This window comes from Apostichopus japonicus, chromosome 20 (assembly GCF_037975245.1).
Source record: "Apostichopus japonicus isolate 1M-3 chromosome 20, ASM3797524v1, whole genome shotgun sequence".
NCBI classification, from domain to species: domain Eukaryota; kingdom Metazoa; phylum Echinodermata; class Holothuroidea; order Aspidochirotida; family Stichopodidae; genus Apostichopus; species Apostichopus japonicus.
In genome coordinates this window covers 29,242,630-29,262,706 of record NC_092580.1, presented here as the reverse complement: position 1 = coordinate 29,262,706, position 20,077 = coordinate 29,242,630, and the positions used below count along the sequence as shown (strand labels likewise).

The following is a 20,077-nucleotide window of genomic DNA, read 5'->3' as shown; positions in this document are numbered from 1 at the left end:
CTTGACACTTCCATTGATTGAAGCTTTCTATAATCAGTCCTCTTATACTTTAAGACCCAGCAAACCAAATGCTCTTCATTTTAAACCTTTAATAAGCTCTTACAGTGGTACGGATACTACTGTAGAAGTGTACGGCACTGTCATGAGTCACATAAAATAGCACTGTTAAAGTTTAGTGGTTTCAACTTGGCTGTTGTACTTGAAAAAGAGCGAAAATCATTATCGTCCAAAAATAGCCAGTATATCTTCTGATTGCTACAGTATCAAAGTAATACTGGTGGACCCGGTCTGGGCTCGGCCTCAAGTCCGAATCCACAGAGGTCCGTGTCTGAGTCAAGTCCAAGTCCAGTAAAAAGTGGTCTCGAGTCCAACCCTGTAAAATAAGCATATGTGAAGCATTAACAAAACTAAGAAAAATGTTGTTTCCTTTCGTGACGGTTATTCAAGTTTATAGAAGTTAAGTAATGAACCGGAGCATTGAATGGGAAGGAGCCTCGGTTACAATAATGTCCAATGCGTGATGTCATATACTGGTACCTGAAAATAAATATACGTTATCTTCCATTTTGGCTTTGAGTTCATATTTTCAGAATGAACTTATCCCTTTCCAGGGTGTAAAGCCTGTATAACTTATCTGAGAGACAGAAAGAGAGAGAGGGAGGGGCCGAAAGAGAAATTAATGCATTTTGAATATAATTAATATATCCCCATTGATGTCTGACGGGACGGACTGTCGTGCTTTTAAAGCATCACAGGTGGACAATATTTGTCGCGGGGCACAAATTTAAAGGCATTGAAGACTCGCCCCAAACCGCGTGCGGCCATCTGAAAAAGTTAACTTCCGTTGCTTGCAAGTGACGTTTTGTTCGTGTCGCTACAAAATGCAGACAGTACAGTAATGAAACGTGATACCTTGTTATCTTTAGCTGGACCTGAGATGTCCATCGCTGTATTGTTTGTACACTGTGTTATGGGTATTGACCGCAGTTGTATGTACTGACTGTACACTAGTGTCTAATTACCGATGATAGCAAGCTGTGTGTGTGTGTATTTTCTGGGATTGATGGTGGTGTCTAACACTTCTGTTACTCCTCATTCGAAACTAGGTCAGATTACCGGCATTAGACGTTTCTTTTTGCGCCAGTCTTCACACCCTTTAACCACCACGTGGGAAATGAGGCCTGATAAGTTTGTTCGATGGGACATATTCCCTCGGTGAAAAATATCCGGGTAGACCGATATATATATACACGAGGAACATTATGTGCTCTTGCACCAGCCGCAAAGGACGATGATGATGCTGATGCTGATGATGCTGATGCTGATGATGATGATGATGATGATGATGATGATGATGATGATGATGATGATGATGATGATGATGATGATGATGATGATGATGATGATGATGATGATGATGATGATGATGATGATGATGATGACGACGATGAAGATTACTGTGCTTATGACAGTTAAAATTGAGGTCAATATCGTCAGGCTGCCGTAAGGATGCGAAGACCAGAGACTATTACAATCACTCTGAAAAGTAAAAGTGTAGTTTATGTAAATGGTTGACCATAATAAAAGAATGGACTAAGTTTTTGAGTCGACCAGTAAAACTTGTCATTCATTCGCAAGACATTTTGTACGGCTAGAAAAAAATTGGTACAGAACGGAGACGAAAATGAGTCAAACTGTACTCGACCTAACACACCTGCCTACACCCCATATCATGTCTTTTACATTCTATACTCACCCCCCCCCCCCGACCCTCTTAAGAAATGGATATATGCCAATTGTTTTCCGCAGAGAGAAAACAATATTTCATGAACAATAGTTCAGTATTGCTATAGTATGTATTATGTAACCATGAACTTTATTTGGCCGCGGGAGGTTACGTAATATCAATTCCTTTGTTGAAAATCTCTCTGACGTTCTGTGTTCAATATACTTTTCCCCTGTAACCTGTTTATAACTCACTAACAAAATTAAAGAGCATATCAAGTATTTGTATGTTTGGTGGTAACAGGTGATTAAAATAAATGAAAGTAACAAATGTAGGCTGTACGATATACTTATATTTTTTATATATTATTATTATTATTAATATTATAATTATTATTTCTAGTGAAAATCTATTTACCGGTAATAAATCCTGTTAATGTCGCGGTAACCTTAACCCCTCGGAATCCAATCATAAAATAGGCAGCATGTCACGTTCCAACTCTTGCCCTACGGCTATCAATTTGAAGTTCTTGTAAATCCACTGAAGAATTGATATATATTTATTTCCGTTGTAATCAACAATATTATAGAGAATCACAAAACACAATGGAAATTATAAGTAAGGTGTTTTCATTTAGCTTATTTGTTTATTAAGCAAATAACAGATTTGCTTTTTAAACCATTAAAGACACGAATATATTATGTTTCTATAAAGAAAAAAGAGGCGTACAAAAGTTGCCAGATACTTTAAAACAGCTGCCTATTTTCGTATTTAAGATTACTATTGCAGCGATCTCTATGCGAACCCCCAAAAAAGGTGAAAATTTGGCAATTGACCAATCTCAAAATTTTAAGATTATACAAACAACTTCAATCAAATTCTTGTATCGAAATTAGTACAGCTTTCGTGATCTGCTATGAAAGTGTGATAGGCTAGTGGCCTAAGTATAGTTATCAAGTTCACAGTAATACATATATGTTACACCTGATGCGATAAAAGGAACAATTAACTAACAAAATATTGAATTTAAAGTATACGGACTTCTACAGTGTAAATAATAAAGTTGGTTGGGCTATGTACTTTAACAGTTGCCAGTAGAAAAACGTAAAGACGTTTTTTAAAGTTTAGAAATCACCGTTTATTTACGGTTCGACACTCACCGTGATTTTAAAAAAAGGGCGTGAATTAACAGGCGCGGGAAACGGCAAAATGATGCGTTTATTTAAAATTGCGGTGGAATACCAGCGGCCATGATTCCGGCGCCACTACAGTTAATTGCCCCATATTCAGTACGGTTGTTGTTGTGTGATAATCTCCTTCAAAATCTGTTGAAAGTTTTTGAAGAGCTCTTTTCGTTTCTAAGATATACACATATACCGGGGCTGTGGCAGAGTGGATAAAGGCGGTGGCATTTAAAGCAATGAGGCTAAGCAATCGAGAGGTTCGGGGTTCGATTCTCGGCCGGGTCATAGTAAGGTGGGGTTCTCATCCAAGAGTAATCTACGGTTTTCCCATCTCAAATGACTTTCCAAATGATGATGATGATGATGATGATGATGATGATGATGATGATGATGATGATGATGATGATGATGATGATGATGATGATGATGATGATGATGATGATGATGATGATGATGATGATGATGATGATGATGATGATGAATATGATGATGATGATGATGATGATGGTAGTGATGGTAGTGATGATGATGATGATGATGATGATGATGATGATGATGATGATGATGATGATGATGATGATGATGATGATGATGATCATGATGATCATGATCATGATCATGATTATGGGAATTTTTAATAAATCTGGGAAACTCATTAATTATGTGCAAACTAGGACGTGGAGTGTTGCACTCATCAACATTTGTTATTTAAGGCCTTAATAAGTTAACGCATAATTACAAGCCAACATATATCATTTGAATAATTGTGATGTTCCTCTTTTCAAAGAAGACAATGTAATATTTCAAAAAAATCGCCTAAGGTCACAATCCTGTCTTCAGCATCCTTGAAACGAAGGTTGTGAAAACGAAGGGATATCATAACAGAAAACAAAGCAGTCACTCCCTTTACATCATCAATGTGCATACTTAGCTAATGTTTATTCATACTTATGAAACTAGAATTAAGAAAAGACTTGTTAATTGGTCAATCTTTGATGGATTTTGATGGCAGTCGCAGCTATTTTTATGATATCTAATATCTGTTAGAGTGATTAGGACAATGTTGCTCATATATGTGTCCATAGACCTTTAAAGATGAAAACTTGTTGATTTAGCTTGTGCAATGACCATGCAGTAGTTTTGAACGTTTGGAGTTTTTTTCAGCCATCTGCTTATAACACTTTCAATCTTTATTTGAAATTGTATTTAAGTTAAGGTGACCATATTTTCTTGACTGGAATCGGGGACATTTATTGCGTGACTGATAAGGGGGAGGGGTCTAAGGGGAGGGGGCGTCCCCTCCCCTTTGGAAAAATTTTTAGTGCCTAAGGTGCTTAGATGAAATATGGTGATACTTAGAAGCACTTTTTAAATCAATTTTATATTCAAAAATGTAGCTTTTTTTAGATGAAATTCACTTACTTTATGTGGTTCTTTGAGAGCTTGTGAGTTGCTCATGCTCACACTATAAGTGTCGTTGTGTCGCCGTAGTTGCCAATTATACGGTCGAAAGAGTGCTAGGTTAGATCGATCTAGCATATTTTTAACAGTGTTTCCACTTTACACTGGCCCACCTGTTCCGTTCTGCGACTGCACACTTGACTACATTTTGTTTTTACAATCACTTTACTAATAATGTGGGATATATTCGAAATTCCTGAACATTTTGACGAATCGGGGACATTTTCGGGGACACTTGTTCATCGGGGACAGCACACTGTAATCGGGGACTGTCCCCGAAAATCGGGGACGTCTGGTCACCTTAATTTAAGTCGTCATTGTTAAACATGATCACTGCTTTGGTCAAATGATCTTCGCCATTTGCAACCGATCGTTCAGCTGGGTTTGCTAATTCTAGTCCAAACTAAGTCCAGTGGTCCATGAAGCCAAAGATGTCAAACGGCGTTTGGAGCTGCGCAGGGGCGTCGTGCGAAAATATTTTTTTTGGGGGGGGGCCGTGAGCAGGTGATGACTATCTAAGCGGAGCGCCACCACAGGTTGGCGCGCAGCGTACAAGAAAATTTTTCGTCTGGCAGACCCCTCAGATTGCAGGAAACGGCACTTCCCGTGCCTTATGGCAGTAAGCAACACCCCTAAAATTATTAACAATATCCGGCAATTTTTTTATTTTGGGAAATATTCTCGAAGGAAGTGATCGCCATTTATTTCTCAGTTTACCAATTCCTCGTCTCCCAGAAGCGCCCAAAATTTAAGAAATCGAAACATTTTTGTGTTGGCTGATCCATGATCACCGCCCATGCCCGTGAGAAGTGGTGACTGGGTGAATAAAAAGCTATGCCGTTTGAAAACATGGGCAGAAAAAGCGAAAGTAGCGAAACCTAAGGTAAAACGTACGATAACGAAGTGATTATTTTCCAGGTTAATTGTGACTGTATCAAAGGCGAGCTTAGGACAAACATATTCAAAGGCAATGGCATTACTACTCCCGATATGTCGTCTTTGAGGTGTGTGGAAAATCCGCAACGACCATCAAAGAGCAATTGACTATTTAGTCTACTTTTCGATTTCGAAAACACTTTTTTTTTAAAATTATGACAAAATTTTATGACACCTTTGACAAAATTTGGGGGCCTGTGCCCCCCCCCGGGCCCGCATGGGCACGACGCCACTGGAGCTGCGTACTCCGAATTTCATGTACGTACGTCAACATAAGTCTTGTTCTTTAAATTGTGTGAAATTTTAAAGACAAAGACAAATGCGGGCGGGAAACTACCGCCACATGGAACAGCAAAGTCCAATCGCGTGATCAATCGAACGATACTATGGGTGAGTAGGTTTCTGAAAAAAATGGAACTATGTTTTTTACCATACCACTCCTTCAATCTATAATGCATATCTTTGGCTAGTCATCATGCCTTCAATCTATGATGCATATCTTTGGCTAGTCATCATGCTTTCAATCCATTATGCATATCTTCGGCTAGTCATCATACTGCCTATCAGGAGGACGGAGAGGATGGAGAGGATGGAGAGGATTGAGAGGATTGAGAGGATGGAGAGGATGGAGAGGATGGAGAGGATGAAGAGGATTGAGAGAATGGAGAGGATGGAGAGGATGAAGAGGATGGAGAGGACGGAGAGAATGGAGAGTATTGAGAGGATAGAGACGATTGAGAGGATGGAGAGGATGGAGAGGACGGAGAGGATGGAGAGGATGGAGAGGATGGAGAGGACGGAGAGGATGGAGAGGATGGAGAGGATGGAGAGGACGGAGAGGATGGAGAGGGTGGAGATGATGGAGAGGATGAAGAGGACGGAGAGGATTGAGAGGATGGAGAGGATGGAGAGGATGGAGAGGATGGAGAGGATGGAGAGGATTGAGAGGATTGAGAGGATGGAGAGGATGGAGAGGATGGAGAGGATGGAGAGGATTGAGAGAATGGAGAGGATGGAGAGGATTGAGAGGATGAAGAGGATGGAGAGGACGGAGAGAATGGAGAGTATTGAGAGGATAGAGACGATTGAGAGGATGGAGATGATGGAGAGGACGGAGAGGATTGAGAGGATGGAGAGGATGGAGAGGACGGAGAGGATGGAGAGGATGGAGAGGATGGAGAGGACGGAGAGGATGGAGAGGATGGAGATGATAGAGAGGATGAAGAGGATGTAGAGGATGGAGAGGATTGAGAGGATGGAGAGGATGGAGAGGATGGAGAGGATTGAGAGGACGGAGAGGATGGAGAGGATGGAGAGGACGGAGAGGACGGAGAGGACGGACAGGATGGAGAGGATGGAGAGGACGGAGAGGACGGAGAGGACGGAGAGGATGGAGAGGATGGAGAGGATGGAGAGGATGGAGAGGATGGAGAGGATGGAGAGGATTGAGAGGATTGAGAGGATGGAGAGGATGGAGAGGATGGAGAGGATGAAGAGGATTGAGAGAATGGAGAGGGTGGAGAGGATGGAGAGGATGGAGAGGACCGAAAGGACGGAGAGGACGGAGAGGATGGAGAGGACGGAGATGACGGAGAGGACGGAGAGGATGGAGAGGATGGAGAGGATGGAGAGGATGGAGAGGATTGAGAGGATTGAGAGGGTGGAGAGGATGGAGAGGATGGAGAGGATGAAGAGGATTGAGAGAATGGAGAGGGTGGAGAGGATGGAGAGGATGGAGAGGACCGAAAGGACGGAGAGGACGGAGAGGATGGAGAGGACGGAGAGGACGGAGAGGACGGAGAGGACGGAGAGGACGGAGAGGACGGAGAGGACGGAGAGGATGGAGAGGATGGAGAGGATGGAGAGGACTGAGAGGATTGAGAGGATGGAGAGGATGGAGAGGATGGAGAGGATGAAGAGGATTGAGAGAATGGAGAGGATGGAGAGGATGGAGAGGATGGAGAGGACGGAGAGGACGGAGAGGACGGAGAGGACGGAGAGGACGGAGAGGACGGAGAGGACGGAGAGGACCGAGAGGATGGAGAGGACGGAGAAGACGGAGAGGACGGAGAGGACGGAGAGGACGGAGAGGATGGAGATGATGGAGACGACGGAGAGGATGGAGAGGATGGAGAGGATGGAGAGGACGGAGAGGATGGAGAGAATGGAGAGGATGGAGAGGATGGAGAGGATGGAGAGGACCGAAAGGACGGAGAGGACGGAGAGGACGGAGAGGACGGAGAGGATGGAGAGGACGGAGAGGATTGTGAGGATGGAGAGGATTGAGAGGATGGAGAGAATTGAGAGGATGGAGAGGATGGAGAGGATGGAGAGGACGGCTCAAGCTCGGTCACGTCATCATGATGACGTCTGCCCAGTTCGAGTACAGATTCCCCATTTATCAACTCTCGGCAGTATGAATTGTCACAGGTAGCAAGTACGCGAAACTGCAGGCCTCGGGAATACTATGAAGCAGGCATCGAGGCAGATAAATTACGTCTGTAAATTACGTGACACTCTCTAACTGACCCGCATAAACTTATGTCAAAACCATGGAAACAGTAGCAAGGGATAGTAACGTGATGTAAATTTGTGTCCTAAAACACCTACCGGCATTTCTGCTTGTGTTTTCTTGAGATATGGCAAGAAAGTCCATATACTGATAATTCAAACACAACGGTCTAAACATAATAAGTTAACAACATCAAATTATTTTAATGATCGATTTTTATATTGTGTTCGACATTTGGCTGTAGCCTTAAAGTCATCAGAAATGGAGCAATCAGTTTACGGTTTTATCAGCATTTAAAAAAAAATCATTAGCAATTTTGTCTAGCGAATAGAATACGGCAAACAGTTTCATCTGATGTGCTCAATTTTGCTGTAATATACAGTCTGCAAGTCCATCGGTGTGTGAGACACGGGTAGGCTATACAGATTAGATTCACTGAATCACTCGCTGACTGACTGACTGACCGACTGATTGACTGACTGGCTGGCTGACTGGCTAACTGGCTGACTGACTGACTGACTGACTGGCTGGCTGACTGACTGACTGACTGGCTGGCTGGCTGACTGACTAACTGACTAACTGACCGACTGACTGACTGGCTGATTGACTGACTGACTGACTGACTGACTGACTAACTGACTAACTGACTGACTGGCTGATTGACTGACTGACTGGCTGACTGACTGACTGACTGACTGACTGACTGATTGACTGATTGACACCACCACAAGAGCATTCCATCCTTTTGTTGTTATGTTCAAAGAGGATATCAAAGATACAAAAAGGAGGAAACTCTCTAAACCTTCCTTAACGCCAAATTAATACTTTTTACACTACCGTATACCTCCTTCTCAGTAGTTATCCAAAGACACAGATGCTGTAGATCTTTTTAACTTCGAAAACAAGCGTTACATTTTTATCAGAAAATTTTTGACTTTTACAACCAAAATATTTTATATAAATACATAATCCTCATCAACCAGTCTCATATTCTTGAGCTAAATTACCCTACAGTTCATGTGTCTTTTTGTTTGTTTTTTGTTTGTACTTGTTATGTATTTAAATCACCAAATTCAACCACAGGAAATATCTAAGTACAGATTTTAAATCATACTTTGCTTGATTGATTGATTGATTGATTTAGCTGTTTACAAAACATGAGATATTTACACAAGGTTAAGATCATCTATAAACAAAATGATTATTGTTTATTAATTAAGAACATTTCCACATAATTACAAAAGTCTGAAGCCTCATAGCTTATAAGAACACTTCGGATTAATTTGGATTAGGATTAGAGAAAACGATATCTAGATTTCCTAAGATTTATATTATAAGGGGCGGAGATGATCATCTCCACACTAACCTTTGGTACTTACTTATACATTAACTAAAATCACTCCGCCTAAAATACTAGTCTGGAAAATTGTAGGCTGTTCATTGGCTGAGTTTGGAAAGAATAAAATGTGTCAGATCTGGATGATGATTTATTGAATTTTTTTTTTAAATTTATGCGAACGTGAGATCACCTCGAACACCGGAATTGTAATTCATTACAACTAAATTGCTACCCAACTACAGAATCTTCAAGGCGCATATTTGTAGGCTACTTGCTTCAAATCACTGATTATCTTTATACTTGAATCTGACGCTAAACATGTTGACAGGTTGAGGAGAGAAAATGCATTTGATCTTTGAGATTTATAGAAGCGTGAGATCATCTCCATGCACACGAGCCTTTGATATTTTCAATTCATTAACCAAATTCACTCTTATATAAAGACAGTCGCTAGAGTCCTAAAATTTATTTTGTATCAATTCAATTATTTTTTTTCTCGCAATTATTGTACATTCCTACAGTTCTGCTTACGTCTTTAAATGTCAATTAGTTAAAAACTAATGAAAGAAAGCTGGACTGATCTGGATTTCCCCGTAGTGGATAAACAGAGCGTGTTTCACTTTCAACGAGGTGGCGACAAAATTCCATACTTCCGCTGCTCTGAAAGCCGTGAGAGTTTAAGTAATTAGTTTGAAGTTCACGGAAGGAGAGATATTATCAATCTTCGTTTATTGTGTTTCATTTCGATGTTCCCCAAGTAAAGAGTCGTTTAGTATCCCGACTATGCAGATGTGTGAACATAGATTCTAACAACCTCACATTGTCACTGCTCTGAAAGCCGTGGGAATTTAATTAGTTTGAAGTTCACGGAAGGAGAGATATTATCAATCTTCGTTTATTGTGTTTCATTTCGATGTTCCCCAAGTAAAGAGTGGTTTAGTATCCCGACTATTTTTGCTGCTGTGTGAACATGGATTCTAACAACCTCACATTGTCACTGTTCCATGAAGAAGACGCGACGACATGTTTGGCGTACGGAATCCCGTGGACCATTTTACTGGTGTGTTATGCGATTGTAATATTAGCAACAATTGGCGGCAATATCGTCGTCATAGCATCCTACGTCCTCAACGAATTCGTCAGAAATACCGTTGCAAATATCTTTATCCTGAATTTGTCGATATCGGATGTTTTAGTGGGTTCGATTGTGATGGTAGTGGATTTCTTAACTTTGGCTATTGGTTCCTGGCCATTCGGTGATATCTTCTGTGCTGCTTGGTTATCGATGCACTACTTTGTGATTTACATGTCTGTGGTGACTGTCATTGTTATCAGTATTGATCGATTATGGCTGATATCCGATGTGCTAAGATATAAGAGATTACAGAATCACACCATTGCGAGGGGTGTGGTCATATTGGTGTGGATCTACACCACGTTGTACACCATCCTTTATTCGGTGTCAACCAACGACATTGTTAGTCCTACACATCGCAGGGGAGGCTCAGAAAAGTGTCTTATAGCAACTCAAAACACCGACAATATGTTATTATCCATCATTTTGGAAAACCTAGACTTCTTCGTACCAATAGTATTATTAGTGGCTCTAAATGTGACGGTAGTTGTTAAGGTCCATCGAAAACTTAATAATCCTGACCTAACTAAATCTTATCCACAACGTGAACGTATGCATAAAGTCGGCAAACTGACATCAGGCGTCACTATGCAAATAATACCCATGGAAGAGCAGTGCCCAATAGAGAATAGAGGGTTTGGAATAATCGACAATGATTTCGATGGTGGTATTCAACTCCGCGATGATAATTTCGAAACAAACCATGTCCACGACAGCTCCGTATCTAATATCAACGATAGAGGTGTCAAATACGCTATGAACGATCAACAAACATGTGACCAGGGTCAGGATAGCCATCATCAGCAGCAGTCGGCGTTACGAACGCGAAATGATCATAGCAAATCTCTGGACCACACCAAAGTTGCCAAAAAATTGCTATTTTTAACAACAGTTTATGTCGCCTTTTGGCTACCTTACCACATCTTGGTTTTGTTACAAACATCGGATGTTTATCAGGCGCCTGCATTCGTATGGGAAATTCTTCAGCGACTCATCTGGCTTAATTCAATGGTGAATCCGTTCATGTACGCTAAGATGAACATGCGGTTTCGGCTGGGTATGTTGAAAGTTATCTTTTTCAGGAGGAATTTCCAAGAGCGCGTCAATCGTTTACGTCCAAATTTTTAAGCACAACTTCTTTCTGTGTGGTACATTATACATATAGATCTATGTTTTAATGGACATAACCAAGGCCAGTTATAAAAACCACGCAAAATAGTATAGGTTATTACTAATACATCCAAATTTCACCTTCTTTATTAGGTTTACCACTTGTAAACCCTATTCTTCAGTCTCTTACGACACGGTTCTTGGTAAGCTAGCATCAGTGGCTAGAACCACTACCAGAGACGTACGCGGGATCTTAACATCGCCATGGTTACCGATTATCACCAGACTACTGTATCTAGGCGATTAAGTTTAAATCGACTGTACGGCAGACGTTCATATTTTAATTATCATATGAAAGTATATATGTGCACGTGAGGGTGAGTGGTTGTGTGATGGCGGTTTACATCATGTGGAAGATGGGGAAGGAAGCAAGAGAAATTGAAATAAACACACGCACTCACAGAGCAAACAAAACTAATATGGCACCAATGTACGTAGCAGCGAATTGGTGCTGCATATAGACTGCTATACTGGCTCAGTGACCGGCTCCGTTCTCTGGCCCAAACTTATCTGCGGAGTTGGCACCTCAAATGAAACTGCAGCATCTCAATGTCGCGAACAAGAGGAGTCGCGCCTCGGACCCGAGCGGTGTACCGGTTCGGATCGAGCCGGTTAATCGGTATAGATCAATTCCCTTGCATCACATGTGCAACACGCGCAAGACATCGATATAAAACAGAAAATGTGTTTCTATGCAAACATTCTTTATGACGTAAATCATGAAAGTGCATTATAACCTACGTGAGTGAAACGTGATAAATCTCACTCACCGAGTTTGAAGATTTATTGACTTTAGCTTTTAAGAATGAGGCTGCAAAGAATGACACATGCATTCATTTGCATCGGTGAGTCCTGATATTTGAAGCAAAATAATTAAGCATTATGTTTGATGATACAGAATGGATGGAAACGTAGAAAAGAGATATGAAAGAGAAAGCTTATCTCTCATTGGTATATAGATATGTAAATGCAATGATGGCTGAATGGATTGATTTCACAGAAATATTTGTATTTACAAAAAAAGAGAGACTATAAAATCGACGTGCTGTGCCGGGAAAATCGATAGAAATATCTCATGCATGTTAGTGTGAAATCCATTTTTGTAAACTGTAGTTAAGTGAGTCTGTTGAAATGGAACAACGTTGTAGTTGTGTGATTCTATACGAGTGTGTTACGTATACACTAACTGTACTTTAATTAAACCCATTGTTAATATGTGTGCTACGGAACATAATGAATACAAAGTCTATGCTATTTTATTCTTCTAACTTGTTTGACCCTGCAGAGAGGTGTTATGTATTCCTTCCTGGTTTGACCCAGAAATTAATTTTATGCTTTAAAGTACAACTGGGACCAGTGCCATATATGGCCAAGCGCGTAGCGAGGAATTTGCCAAGGGAGGGGCGAACCTGTAGGCAAATTATCAGAGCCGCAGAATCGGCATTGGAAACTATATAAGCGTAGCGCCACCACAAGTTGGCGCGAAGCGTACAAGAACATTTTGACCGAAAATGCCTTGCAAGTTGCATCTAAGCATTTTCTTTTTGAAATTACTAGCGATATAAAAAAACGTACAAAAAGTATATGCTCAAGAGGGGGGGGGGGCGGTCGCCCCCTTCGCCCCCCCTTGGCTACGCGCCTGTATATGGCTCTGGGCTTGGACTAAGCTGTTCGCCGACGGCTTTTCAGTGACCCAACTGCATGGTTTGGGGTTATTATGTGACTATGTTTAGAAATCTTCGCTGTTATGGCGTACTGGTCGGTGCAGTCGAAGAGTGTTGGTCAGTAAGATAATCAGGTTACTGAATGGCGCTGGTTGTTGAACCTCAGTGCCACTAACGCCGACCGCCGCCAACCTGCCATGATGGAGAGCGATATCATTCGTTGTGCATGCAAACTGCAAACTAGTTCAAAAATAGAATCTACTAGTACGGTTAATAACTTTAAATTAATGATGCACTTTACACTGTGACACCCTATCCAAATTTGTCACATACTTACGTATAGATAGGGAAACCTCGTATTCTTCTGGGTGGGGTGGGGTGGGAGGGGTGGGGGTTAGGGGGATCACCCCCACTGGCAGATAGAATATTTAGTGTACAATGAATAAAATTACAACATGTAGATGCCGCATAACCATTAAACAGTCGAAAATCCTTCAACATCGGTTCAGAAGTTGCAAAACTCCATTTTGCATTTACCCTCAATTGAACCAAAAGTAAAGCTTGCCCTCAACCCCCCCTCCCCCCTCCGATGACCGAAAATCTCAATTCCCCTCCCCCCTGGTACAAAAGTGTTTCATTTAATAAGCGGCTACGTTTTAAGATAAATGAATATAATGGTTCATGCAAACAACATAGTTTCTTGCTCGGCCAAGACTTATTCTCTTCGGGATATTATATCCGATATGAATATGCATGAGATGCGGAAGAGGTTTTCATGGGTTGGGGAGGGAAAGATGGGGGGGGTGGATGGCGGAGCGGAAAAAAACGTCGACGGGCAGTAGGACATGCGACGTTTGGTTTGAGGTGGTAAAACACAATTAATTAATGATTATAATTATAGGCTGTTGTGCCATGGTGACGTAACAGTGAGTACTCAGTTATTGTGACCAGTCTCCATGAATAAATTAAGTTAAAAAGTTATTTTTTTCACTTTTATATGGGTTTCTTGTCTACAAGAAGTCTTTGTTCTAACGAAAATGGTAGCCGAGGGACTAAAGCTTAGATACTATATGCAGACCTCGCCCTTCTATTATAACTTATTACCAAACAAATGGAAGAATGGAATAGTATAAAAATACAGACCAAAGGAACGACAAGTAAAGCATTAGGTAAATGTAATTTATATTTATCCGTTTTGCGTTCAGTATTTTAGTTACCTCAACCCGATATAAAGAAAGAAAAACAAGACAATAATCAAAGCGAAATATAAACAAAATAAAACAATAACAAAAAACAGTTGATACTTTATATCCCCAAAAAACAAAAAAACATGGCGAATTAAAATAACTGCACGCATTACTATACCGGATAAGTGATCCAACCAGCGGCCCTTGGGGCCTTGAAACATGTAGCGCATATGGCGTCTTGGATGAAACTCTAGCATATTTCGCGACCAAGTGAAAATCGTTTGACTTCGGTAGCTCGGACCCAGCAGAGCACCGCCGGTTCCGATCCAGTTAACCAGTCAGATAACATGCCTCTGATAATTGGTTATTTCATCAATATACCTTTCACCGAACTCTTGTAATGGAAGGTGGAAGTTGTTTCTACTACTGTTTTCACATCTTCCAAAAAAGATATTTGTAAGAAAATTCTTTCTCGCAGCAGAATAGTAAAGTGATTAAGAATAATCTTGTGCAAAATGACAACATCACTTGTCCTGTTATTAAACGAATTTGACTTTTCTACAACAGAAATTAATAACCGCAGTACTCCATTCCTATATTGGAACCATGAGTAGCCAATACCATTACCGTGACACCCCTGCCCCCACCCCACCCCAGGAAAACAAATTAACTGACGATAAAACCGTTGTCGGTATGTTAATAGCAGTATATACAGTAGCATTTATTCGAGACGATATTGACAAATTTGTGAAACATCCAACCACTAATATTTTAACATCGTATGATAAGGCAAATCCCTTAACATATGGGTAAACCCTTGACATATGCGTAAATCCCTTAACTCATGGGTAAATTCCTTAACATATGGGTAAATCTTTTAACATATGGGTAAATTAAATGAACGTAAAATAAAGCAAACACTGAAGAAGGAACAAAATGGTTAGATAAATTTTCCCTTAAGAATAGCAAGACCACATTAATTAATATATACATTAAACAAGAGAGACTGAAGGGGAGACGTTAGCAGAGTATGTGAATAATTAAAGGCGAAAAGGTCTAAGAATGTTACCAAACGTCCTTGAACATTTTCCCTTGTCTTTGGGGGGTTTGTATATGTTACGATTTAAGTCTCTCGTAATTGTATTTGAACCTAATGTTAGGATCACACTGTGTATATGTTGTGCTATGCAAGCGACCCTATATGTCATCGAATAAGCCAATACTAAGCTTATAACCAAACTGTATTATAACTGCTAAACTAGAACTGCATTTGCCTGCAAATACGCAGTATTGAAGTGCGCGTGGAGTGCTTGCAGTATATTAAGAAGAACTTTTTGGTTGCTCATGGTGTTATTTTTTGGGCGGGCAACACACCAGGGAGTACGTAAGTCATGTAGGTACCTTCAAAGTGGGTGCTCTTGTGAGCGCCGTGACAAACTCATAATAAGTTGGCTATGCAGCTAGCCTCTGAGACTGCAAATGTACATAGACTATATGAAACTTTTAGTTTCAACGTACAGTCATGTAGGTATCGTTCACTTGGCCAATAATGCCAATATTATAGCGCGCACGCGCTTTACAATAATCAGGAGGATACATAATGTGAAATAAATGTCATAATTAACGTTTAAATACATGCTAAAATTGTTACACATTTCAAAAAGTTATTAATCTACTATTCAAATACGTCTCATGAATTTCCCATTCGGGAGTGTGAAACTATAGATGCATGTAATATGATTCAATTTTCTCAAAATTATCTGCTAAATTCCTTTCATATTCAAATGCAACACTGATAAAAATCAAGCCTTTTTTTTTTCTTCTAAAAATTAAGTCATAAAAGTGACAAGTTTTTAAAACTCATTTATCGGTCTATTTGGGGCGTATTAAATACGTTTTAACATATGTGTTACGTTTCCTTGTTATGACTAGTGGAACTGGCGAATAGAGATAAGAACTGTTTTGTAACTGTATATATGACTGTATATATGACTGAACTGTATATATGACTGTATATATGACTGTATATATGAACTGTATATATGAACTGTATATATGACTATGAACTGTATATATGACTCGGCTCGCATCGAGGCAAGTAAAACTGACTCGACTCTTCTAAAAAACAAAACGGAACTCTACATCTATACTCACTCGAAAACAACTCTGCTGTCTACCACCGAAAAACAAATTTAGAGTCGTCGATAAAGCAGGCACCCGACTCTTTCTTCAGCCTTTTTCATCCTGCCGTGGGCCTTATTTTAGAATTTAGCTACTAATAATATTTTGTAGTTGACATGATTCTTCTTTTGACATAAGCATACAAATAAAACAAATTTTCGATTGATACCTAACTTCTCTTAACCCCACCCCTCCCCACCCTCACCCATCATGTTAAGCTCTAGCTAAACAGAGGGAGGCATACAACAAAATATTCAGCAGATTCAGCAGCTTAGGAGGTGGAGTCTGGTCTGTATGGAGGATGCAATGCAAAACAAATCCAGTTTTCGAGTCCATAAAGATCAGAGTCTGTTAGAGACGATGCCAACACATTCCAGCCGCAACTATTTACGGACATATATGGCGGAAAAATGCTGGTATCCAAATGTGAAGCTGCAATGGAAATGTGGAAAATAAGAAAAGTTTAGGAAAGTTCCATAGCAACGTGATAAGTCAAGGAAAAGTAAAGGTTGCACAGTTATAGAAGTGATAATGGAACGAAACAGGGTTTACAAGTTTGTGTCTACACCGTTTAACATATTTCACATTACGTCCCTGCACGTTAGAAGGGCTTCAAGGAAAGATGGAGCCCTTTCAAAATTAAATGTGCAAATATAATGAATGGGGAGTAGTTGTGTGTGTGCGTGTGGGGTGGTGGGGAGGGGGACAACAAACCAGAAAGCAAATTGCATTGCAGCGAAGTTTCTGATGCCAGTTTTATTGATTTTGTATGCAACAGGATTGTGTGCTTAATTTCATCTGAAAATGAATCTGAAATGTTAGGTCTGATAATGATCGAAACTGCTATTACATTAAATTTTCAACACTGATTTAAATGGATATGAAAGTCCAAACGGATTTGTAGGTCGCAGAAATGAAGAAATCTCTTCGGAAAGACAGCTCGGTATATATGAAGTGAGATTTAATGAGGTTGACAAGAGATTAAGAGTAGCCCTAAGGGTAGCCCTAAAAGTAGCCCTGCTAATACACTGTGACTTCTTCAGTTCTGTTGTCAGAGTTTCTTCAAGACATTCTTTTAACTAATATGCCTTAATGCGTAAACAAAGAGAAAACAATTAATAAAATAGTGAGCCTATGTACTTATTAACAACATACTTAATTTGACCAAAGTTTTACTTTGGGTGACATTGTGTGAAGAAAGTTTTTTGTTTTGGACTTTTCACCTCAAACAAACTTACCTTTCATGAAAAAATAATAATAATGAAAAGTTTACCTATACAGTGCAAGTGAAGTTTGACCATCTTTAATTTTGGAGTTATCGTGTTTACAAGACGTCCAGACCTCCTTTGACCCCAAATGACCGTTGATCTCCCTAAAACAATAGGATGTTTGCACTTCTTATGACTGAATTACATGCCAAATATTAACGTTTAACTTTCCGAGTGATCCTGTTGACAAGGTTTCAGACTTTCACTTATATCTCTGTTCATCTCAAATGACCTTTAACCTCCCCCAATAGAGCTAATCTACTCTTACTCTATTGACCAACAGACTAACATACCACATTACTTTTGGAGTTTCCGGGTTTTCAGAATTTGCGCGCTCTGCTCACATCAAATGGCCTTTGACTTCACCCAAAAGATAGGATTCATAAGGCATTTTCGTTCAGTGTAAGACACACAATCCTACCTCGGGTGAACAGTTAAAACTTGCTATACCAGCAGAAAACAGAAAAAGGATGGTTATAATAGTTTTTTTTTAAATAAAGCCACTTCTGAGGGATCAAACAGGTACATTTGAATGCAGGATTATCATGTACGGAACCATGGGGGTGTGAGGGGGACGTGTATATACCTAATTATAGCCTAAGGGTGCCACCGAATGTACCATTTCAAGCTTTAAATTCCCCAAGAGGACCTCTATCCCCGTGCCCCACCCCTCTCCCACAAGAAATATTGGAAGTCGGTTTATCGATCCCAGGGCCAAACCCCCAAACCCCTTCCATTTCACAATCCTGGATCTGCTATTAATGACAGACCGTAAATTTAAGACTAGAAAAGCGAATCTTCTTCTATTTTTCTGTTTCATTTGTTTGGCTGATCTTGATCTTGGATCATTGACAAAAGTCAACAGGAATCATTAAGAATTTGAATGTGAACATACCTGAAAACAAAAACTCATCGCCGATGCTGATGGATACTCCGCAAGCAGCAGAAGACGATGGTGTGATGACTCTGATCCAGAATGGGGCGGGGCTAGGAGCTGGAGGTACAGCCCGGTAAACCATGGTAACTACTGCGTAGTACTCATTATAACTAAAAGATGAAGTCACATCGAACCACACAGTGGCTTTTACAACTGTCGGAGAAATAAAGAATATATTTCTTTTATCCCATGAGAAATATGAAAGAAGATCAACAGAAAAATACTTTGGCATCATTACCGATTGCTCATTTAAGAATTATTATATTCGAAGTATTGCTAAAATTTGATATTTTGAAATTCTAAAATATAATTCAGACTCAGGTGATGGCTGAAACTTGCATAGAGTAACTTATTCAATACGTCATTACCTTAGAAAAGAAACCAATTACTGGCAGTGCTAATGTACAGACGGAGACCAACAATTCAAACACCACAGCAAACAGTACTGCTACTGAGCCCTAGTACTGGAGTTGCTTACGGTGTTGCTACAAATATTGCACTTTTACTGTTACCACCGATACTGCTACGCTGGTGCTGCTGTAGAGTTACTTATGCTACTGTATTGTAGCTACTAATACTGCTGTTGTTGCCTAGTACTGCTTTTGTCGCTGTTGATGCTACTCCTAATGCTAGGTTGTTGATGCTACTGTATTGTAGCTACTGTACTGCTACTGGTACTTTTGCCTAGTACTGCTTCTGCCGCTGTTGATGCTACTTGGGCACTGATGATATATTTTATTGCTGCTATTAATACTGCTGCTCATGATGCAGTTTGAGTAGCATTAGTTGTACCTGCTTGTCTACACTAAATTGTTATTGGTACTTATACTGCTGATGTCGGTACTTATACTGTTACTTACCGATGTTGGAACTACAAAACTTTTGATAGTTAGATTGTTGAATGCACCGGCAGGAACTGACGACCGACACACACACACATAAAACAAATAGACTAAGCAAACCAAACACGCGGACAGCCATTTTGTTTCGTTGTCAATATGTTGAGAACGGCACGGCACAGAATAGGCTTACACTTTGAAGTTGATGTATTTATACTAAATTTTTCCAAAAGAGATATAGTTTCCAATAGTCAGTCAAGTTACGTTTCGACAAACTTGAACAAGTAATAGTACAGACCAATTTATTATATTAATAAGACGCAGTTTGATTATTATCAAAAGAAATGCATTGACGTCAGTATTGACGTCAGTATTGACGCAGATGGCACGCAAAGCAGAACAAAAGAGTGACGAATATCACTTAGGGAGGCATATCACTAAGGCTGGCCTACCACTTAGGAAGGCATACCACTAAGGGAGGCATAACACTTAGAGAGGCATACCACTAAGGATGGCATACCACTAAGGGAGGCATACC

General features: G+C 40.2%; 3 protein-coding genes across 3 annotated transcripts; 1 reads left to right on the top strand and 2 right to left on the bottom strand.

The window, feature by feature from the left end:
• Positions 1–789: 789 nt before the first annotated feature.
• LOC139961369 (uncharacterized) lies at positions 790–7,923 on the bottom strand. Its single transcript, XM_071960514.1, has 5 exons — positions 7,918–7,923; positions 6,853–7,175; positions 6,391–6,639; positions 5,881–6,009; positions 790–1,452 (listed from the first exon to the last, which is right to left on the bottom strand). The coding sequence occupies exons 1-5, from the start codon at positions 7,921–7,923 to the stop codon at positions 1,122–1,124; spliced, it is 1,038 nt and encodes a 345-aa protein (XP_071816615.1). The 3' UTR covers positions 790–1,121.
• Positions 7,924–9,018: 1,095 nt separating this feature from the next.
• Positions 9,019–12,722, top strand: LOC139961386 (beta-3 adrenergic receptor-like). The gene is made up of 2 exons (XM_071960534.1): positions 9,019–11,350; positions 11,557–12,722. The coding sequence occupies exons 1-2, from the start codon at positions 10,129–10,131 to the stop codon at positions 11,613–11,615; spliced, it is 1,281 nt and encodes a 426-aa protein (XP_071816635.1). The 5' UTR covers positions 9,019–10,128; the 3' UTR covers positions 11,616–12,722.
• Positions 12,723–14,779: 2,057 nt separating this feature from the next.
• On the bottom strand, positions 14,780–19,806 carry LOC139961397 (uncharacterized). The gene is made up of 3 exons (XM_071960544.1): positions 19,561–19,806; positions 18,659–18,853; positions 14,780–16,927 (listed from the first exon to the last, which is right to left on the bottom strand). The coding sequence occupies exons 1-3, from the start codon at positions 19,679–19,681 to the stop codon at positions 16,767–16,769; spliced, it is 477 nt and encodes a 158-aa protein (XP_071816645.1). The 5' UTR covers positions 19,682–19,806; the 3' UTR covers positions 14,780–16,766.
• Between the last annotated feature and the right edge of the window lie 271 nt (positions 19,807–20,077).